The sequence below is a fragment of the Mercenaria mercenaria genome, chromosome 2 (genome assembly GCF_021730395.1).
Source record: "Mercenaria mercenaria strain notata chromosome 2, MADL_Memer_1, whole genome shotgun sequence".
Lineage (NCBI taxonomy): Eukaryota > Metazoa > Mollusca > Bivalvia > Venerida > Veneridae > Mercenaria > Mercenaria mercenaria.
Genome location: NC_069362.1, coordinates 49,221,459 through 49,229,153, shown reverse-complemented (window position 1 = coordinate 49,229,153; position 7,695 = coordinate 49,221,459). Strand labels below are relative to the sequence as shown.

At 34.0% G+C, this 7,695-nt stretch overlaps 1 protein-coding gene across 1 annotated transcript; it reads left to right on the top strand.

Annotated features, from left to right (window-relative positions):
- Positions 1-221: 221 nt before the first annotated feature.
- LOC128548492 (cadherin-23-like) lies at positions 222-6,587 on the top strand. The gene is made up of 7 exons (XM_053523462.1): positions 222-359; positions 753-830; positions 1,268-1,339; positions 2,476-2,645; positions 2,992-3,042; positions 4,067-4,156; positions 6,368-6,587. Exons 2-7 carry the CDS (start codon positions 782-784, stop codon positions 6,533-6,535), a joined length of 600 nt encoding a protein of 199 aa, XP_053379437.1. The 5' UTR covers positions 222-359; positions 753-781; the 3' UTR covers positions 6,536-6,587.
- Positions 6,588-7,695: the final 1,108 nt, after the last annotated feature.

Here is a 7,695-nt window from a genome sequence, read left to right as displayed (position 1 = left end):
CGTGTTATAAGTCCTAGGGTGAAATAAAAGGTTATCGCTTCCTTTTTGAAGTGATTTCAATTGTTTCGTTGTTTAAGTGCTTTGTTGAATTGATTTGTTTACGCTTACTCTGCTACCAATACATGAAATGGCTTGACAGATAAAACAAGCCTGATCCATCACAGTCTAACATGTAAAATAATCATTGTTTAAATACTTGCTGTGCACACAACTGATGTGGTTGGCTATGTCACAGCCTTCAATGATAACTGAAGTTTCATAATAAAAGATATGATGTGAATAATCGGGGGAGACGATGTATTTTAATTGGTTTTGCCTTGTCCGTTAATAGTAAGAGGTGGAAATACCATGATTAACAGGTATGTTATTTTATGTAATAACTGATATTGTACCCGTAGGTATATATTCCGAATTTTGAAGTAATATTGAGTCAGAAGTTGTCAGAAGGTGTAACTGCGACCCTTCTGCAAATGATATCTCCTTTTGCAGCAGACACATAAAAATGCACCTAGTTCTGTATTTTTCTGGTTCGATTGAAGGTTTAAATCGAGCTGTGGTGGCCAAATGGATAAGGCATCTGAACCTTATACCTAAACCGTGAACGTTTTTATATTAATATTTTATCACACAAAAACTGCAAGTTTGTCTTTAAATTAAAATGTACATTACATGTCGCAGTTATGATGGTTCAGAGTACAGTCCAAATGTATAAATTCTTTGTTTTGCAAAATATGTTCTATTCTTTCTTTCAGAAACAAGCTTTATTAGAGAGAAACGTATCATGAGTTGTTTGAACAGAATATTCTTTGTTGTCCTTACAGTGTTCGTAGGTACAAACATACTCGTATGCATCTTAAAATTCATATACATTGTATTCATTTTCCAAGCAAAATTTCAACGTTTATGCCGTTCTTGACATTTTGGTAGAACTATAAACCATGACATATAACAGAGGTACTGAACTCAATATTTGTATATATGCACGTATGTGGCAAATCTAATCGAGTTGCACGCTACATGTACTCTTCACGTATAAAACTTCAAGTTTTTATTTTTGTACAACTAAATTGTGTAAATAAATATGCATTTTTTTTTTGGAAAATTTTCAACAGAATGAGGTCATAAACGTACGGTCACATGTTACAAAACTAAAATATATGGAAAATGCAAACTTTCTACACGGCGAATGTAATGCGACTATCATTTAACAACGCAGAAAATAGCAGTGTACCTGTTCTGTAATAATTTGTTTTTTGTTTTGTTTAAGGCTGCACACATGCAAGCGCTCCATATCCCAGCTATTCCGGTCCTTCCTACAGGGGTATATCCGAAGATTACCGTACGTAAGCAATTTTAAGTTAGTTGGTCTAAAGCCTTCAAAATGTTAACTTCGAAGCAATTTTATTTAAAAAGTTTTCGCGACATTGATATGGAAGAGAAATTACGGTGGTATGTTTAGGACATGCATTAATTTATTTTTTTATTAAATTATCTCGAGCGCACGACCTCTTATCTCGAGCGCACGACATCTTATCTCGAGCGCTCGGTATCTTATTGCGTGCACACGACATCTTATCTCAAGCGAACGACATCTTATCTCGAGCGCACGACACCTTATTTCGAGCGCTTGACATCTTATCTCGTGCGCACGACATCTTATCTTGAGCGTACGACATCTTATTTCGAGCGCACGACATTTTATCTCGAGCGCTCGACATCTTATCTCGTGCGCACTACATCTTATCTCGAGCGCTCGACATCTTATCTCGTGCGCATGACATCTTATTTCGAGCGTACGACATCTCATTTCGAACGCTAGACATCTTATCTCGAGATAAGATGTCGTGCGCTCGAGACAAGATGTCGGGCGCACGAGATAATTCAATCTTAAAAAAAAATGCATGTCCTAAACATACCAACCTAAGAAATAACCGTCTCAAAGGGAAGAATAAAATACACTTAGCAATAAACTTGAGAAAACCTAATTACAAGACATCTTTACAATTGCCATAGCTACGTTTTAGAATACATAATCATGCTGCATCGACAATTTTCTTTGTACGAGTGTAGTGTAAGTTTCAGTTTGCCCATAGTAAGACTCAATTTTGTTGCTAGAAGTGTTACACATTCAGTACCTGTTTATCATTAGTATTTCGTTCTATGTCTCCGAGTCTCCGAACGATCTTTAATCATAAATGAAATATTATGGACTGATGATTAATGGATGAGATTCTTTGTTAAAGATTATTAGTTCTGTGTGGAGGATCATCCTACTGAAAGGCTAATTGTCTTTATTAGCTATGCCGAATAACGGCGTTAGATCTGTTGCTGTAAAAGTTCGAAAAAGCTACGAGAAGTAAACGATTTCGAAGGCATTTTGCTTAATCTTGCACTATCATAGTATTTTTGATCTGTCAATTCGCAGAAAAAATATCCCATTATTTTCATTGTAAATTAACTTGAAATACTTTTCAGTTGGCAGTGTCTGTAGATTACGTGTTGTTGACGATAATCAATGGGATATTTTAACAGTTAGACCTGCTAATGATATAACAGCACAATATTTCAATATTGTTCCGGAAGGGTATGGAAATGATTTCTGGGTAAATGTAACAGTTAGGAAACCTTTGGACATAGAAACACTGGTATGTCAATACATATATGATATATTGTTTGATTTATTTAGCCACATGTCGATATCATAATGCATTTGATAATTTTGATAATTAAAATTAAGATTACGCACAGAAAACTGACCCATTGTTTTTTGTTGTTGTTTTTTCGTTACATGTAATTGCAATTTACCAAGTTGCATAAATAAACCCATTACAAATTAGCATATGTCCATTACAAATTGGCAGAATAGGAACGAATTCGTTACAGTGTAAAGGTTCCACACTTTGTAACTGTTTTGTTAATATTCTCAGTTAATTTTTTTAAAACAATCTGCTTTCACAGGAGTATGACTGATAATTTATACTCAATTTTCAGGGATCCATGGTGAAGCTCAAACTTTCAATTACAGACACGGAGTTAAATATGGTATGAAACTATGCTAACTGTGCACAGATAGATAGCATTACGTTCTGATCTTTTAATGAGTAAATATTTCTTATATTTTAAACTAAAGCCGTTCTTGTCGATGTATATTTTTTGATGATACCACCAACAACAAATACTTTACTTTTCTGTCTAATTACAAATATTTATGACACCATGACAAAAAGACAACAAGTTTTCAAGAAAAAAATGTACGTTTGTTTTGCAGCTAAGAAATAGTTTTTCACGGGGAGAGTAAAAATAGTTTACACAGTATTAACCTACTTTTTGTTACATGCTTTTACAAAATTATGAAAAAGCGTAAGTTTTATCAATTTACAATGTGGTCAAATAGATGTGCAACAAGACCGTTTACGGTAATAATATGTATCTTTGTCTCCCATTGTTATATTACAATGTATGTTTCCCTACCGCTGAGTTTTGAATTCTGAAAATATGTAGGCTTGACCCTTTTACCTGTCATATCCAATCGTAATAGTTTCAATAGTTGTTTCTATGGAGCAGAATCCATGTGTCGATTAATTAGCAACAATTTACATTCGATTATTTTTTACGTTCAGAAAAAACCGAAAAAAAAAACCTCTAGAGTGAAGTGGAATAGAAAAAGTGGAAACTCCACAGGTCGCTCAGCACGATAAAAACGAAAATGTTCAGGCTCGGTTTGATTGAGCCTGCTCATGGACGGAAGTGGAAATGCATGCTACCGTCCACGCCCTCCAGCCCCGGATTAGGCAGAATTCAATATTTACACATGCTACAAATATAAAAAAAAACAATTTAGAAACATCCGCAGATGTATTCATACGGCTGTGAACATGGATCCTTCATTGATACACTACCTTACGTCATGCAATTGTTTGCCAAGACGTGTTATAAAGATAAGACTGTCGTCAGAATCACTATAGAAAATGGTCAACATATATAAATAAATACTTTGTGTGAGAAAACCTGGAAACAATTCTGAGAGATTTGTATATCTTAGTTAGAAATGTTTGTTTGATTTCAGGCACTGTTTGATTTCACAGTATACATTATGGATGTAAATGACAACAGTCCAGAGTTTCAAAACTTGCCGTACACGTTAGAAATGCCTGAGGTATTATATCAGCTTATTTGTTTTTATATTACGTGTTCAGAGCATTTGCTTTAAATACTTTTTCAGTAAAAGACAGTTTTGTCAAAGCTTGGCATTACCATAACATTGTACTAAAGAGATATTTAAGGAAAACAAAAAATCGAATAGAATAATGATTTTGTTGAAGTGCTAAATCAATTTTATACCTCATATGAATTAAAATGCCTATAACGATGAAAAGAGCAAACTCTTAGAAATATCTGACGCTTCACTGATTTCTTAGTTTTCTTCAAATTTAAATGCAATAATTACATTATTTCAATTCTTAGCGAAATAAACTTTCAAAGTCAGAAGTATCATGCAGAACTATATACGTAGGAGATTAACCTTGAACTATTACGTAGAGCATAGCTACATCATTAATTTGCTCATATAATGGCTGTGAACTAGTAGCCGGACACATTGCAATCATTTTTTTTTTCATTATTTTCTCAGAAATTATTTGTCGTAAATGGAATGTAAACCTCAACTTCAGCTCCGACTGCATCCGAATATTAAACAGCACCACCTAAGATTGTAAGATATAGGTTTCCTAGGAATTCAGATGTGGCAATAAATATTAGCTATTTCGCCGTGTGGTAAACCAATGGTAACTAAGCTATTATAGGGGATTTATCCACGGCGCGAAGCGCCGGGGATGAAAATCCCCGAGACGGTAACGTCCGTATATAGTTATTCGTCTTTGTTGTCTGCATATACTGAGGCAATTTTTTCGATGTTTTCCGGTTCCGGTTTATGTACACAACGCAGACTGGTTGTCTGCAAGAACATCCGATCACCCCGAATCAGTCACAGAAATTCGTAAACCGCGCCAACATGATTCTTTTTATTTCTTTTTCGTAATGAAAACTGTTCATGCAACTGAAAAACACTTTAAAACAGTCATGAAGTGTAAAGGCCGTCAAGTTTCTGAGTGGAGTGCAAACAAACAATAAAATCCTAAAAGCCAGTGCGAGAACGCGGTGAATGACGTCACCGTCACGGCTTCCCGTAAATTTTGCAAAGTATGATATTCGCTGTAAGAGGTATGATGACACAAAATGTAAACTGTTTAGAGCGAAGTTTCACTTTCTTTTTAGTGTTGAATATTTCTTCGTACGTAGATATATAAAAGATAAATCCCCATGCCAGGCAGTGCCTTAATTCATATTAGTCTTACAGTTACAATAATATTTGCCGTTTTACTACTATAATTGCTGACGTTATACGATATCAGGATTCTACACTAGTCATTTCACAGGTTAATCATTTTGATCGATAGTTGTGCAGTTTCTTATTGATGCAATATTTAATTTGTTAAGAGATATCAGCCTTTTAAATCAGGATTCATTCTTGTAAGAAAATCCAAACGCACTGTTGAAATTCTAAATAAACGTAGCAATAATATTAGAGTTGGAATACGGATGATAAATCATTGTGCAAAAACGTTACTACGCAGTAACCTAACTTGTGATAATCACAAGACGTCACATTTTACAGGATATGGAATTTCATTAGCGTTGGCAGTCAAAAAGCCAACGACTTCCTTATTGAAACATGTGGATTTTGAAAGAGCTACCACTGACTTATGTTTTCCTGGCTGATGGACTCAGAAAACAGATATTTATTTTCTAATCAAGGGGCGCTTTGACCTGTAAAACAGAACCAGGCATTGCATTTTATTGGTTGGGCCCGAGTACCTGATTGCAACTCGACTTTTGCATCAATGGATTTTATCACATTGAGGGCAAGTTTAGCATTAAGGTTAATCAGCTGGAGTTTTAATTCTTTGAAAGTTTTCTCTAATCATGACAATAAACCAAGATGAAGTTAACATTCTTCTGAAACGGGTTCTTCTCTCCTCTGCTGTAGTTCAGATGAATAAAAAAATAATAACAATCCAATACTAAAAACATATAATCAATAAAATGGCCATAGATATAGTGATTCTACATTTGTTTTATGATCAGACACTCGATTGTTGCTTTTGCCTCGGCTTAACGGTCTCGGCAAATACAACAGTCATCGGCAAAATAATAAAGCCACGATTATAAATTTACCTAATTCTTAAAAGTAGGATCGTTCTTCAAGTTAGAAGTGCACTTTACAATACAAATATCTTTCTTGCTATTTATGGAAACGGGAAAATATATTCTTTGTGAAATCTATATCGACGAGAACCTTTCCTTCTAGTTACCGTGTAAGAAGTCCTCAGTGGTTTATACGAATATACATGCAATTGATACAGATAGAGGAGCAAATGGTAGAGTTCGGTTTATGATGGAGGTAGGTATAACACCTTTCGTCATTTTCTTGCTTTCGTATTATATTCATTATTGTATTTTACTCGACACTTTCTGAATCTATCCATGTTAAGTCTTATTTTTGGAAACGAGATCAGTGTGTCACATTCTAAATTCCGTTATTGATACACATGACAAGCCTAGTTCTTTATAAACAAATGGACGGCAGACAGATTTTATGATACCTTGAAATCAGCATGAATATATCTAGAAAACATGTGCATATTGTCAGAAAGTTGTAATTTGATATGGTAATGGCTGTTACGTATTTAGGTGGAGATCTATCTCTGTAACATCTTATAAGCTTTTGAATAATTTCGTTGTCATCTTAAAAATTAATGAGCCTAATAAATAAAATTCCAATAAACTTCATCAGCAGGGTCACCGTTACCATAAATTTAGAAAATATTTTACTATGTTTAAATATCGTTATTAATTTTGGTTTAAAAGCTAAATCTTAAGACACTTTTGTCATGCGTTATATTAAACCCTGAATTTTAAAGGATTCTTGGTTATGACAAACTTCTTGTTCCGTTTAGTACCACTATAAAACATTTCAAAATAGATTATGATCCGCCCATTTAGAGAAACATTGCATGCTTTTTGTTATCCCTTTAAATTTGGCTATTTCTTTGTGTCTGACTTGAATTTGGCTATTTCTTTGTGTCTGGCATGAATTTGACTATTTCTTTGTGTCTGACATGACAGGCACAATACTTATGATAATTTATGTAAAACCGAAAACATTAGACTGCTTTAGTATATGTATTATCATATACAGCCTATTTTTCGGTCTATTAATGGTATATTTCATAAAAGACGTTGAGTACATGCGTAAACATTTGTTTATGTATTCCCTTTTCATATATAGAGGTACATTAAAGCTAACATATAATGCTATCTATATCATTTATCATGAATGTAAGGGATGCACTTTGTTCAAGTAATTAACCAATTAACCAGACTATAAGTCCCCCAGTAGCGTTTTCGTCCTCCGACATTTTCAAAGTGGCGCCACATTGAGTTTTGTTTTAATATGTTTATTTTGTCCTTGTCTGTCTAATTATAATAAACGATGTATATTTTTCTTATATAAATTATCTACACACTGTCGGATTTCATTTTGAAGGACGATATTCTTTGAAAGTGTCCGTTATTAATGGATATGTGTCCGTGTTTTTATAAAAGCGGAATGATTCAGAAAATATTTGACACTAA

What these genes read in the sequence shown, in the direction of transcription:
- LOC128548492 (XM_053523462.1), top strand. Translation starts at nt 782, where the DNA reads ATGAGTTGTTTGAACAGAATATTCTTTGTTGTCCTTACAGTGTTCGTA. An exon ending in TGTCCTTACAGTGTTCGTAG is followed by an intron (nt 831 to 1,267) that starts GTACAAACATAC and finishes GTTTTGTTTAAG; the next exon opens with GCTGCACACATGCAAGCGCT. An exon ending in ACACGTTAGAAATGCCTGAG is followed by an intron (nt 4,157 to 6,367) that starts GTATTATATCAG and finishes CTTTCCTTCTAG; the next exon opens with TTACCGTGTAAGAAGTCCTC.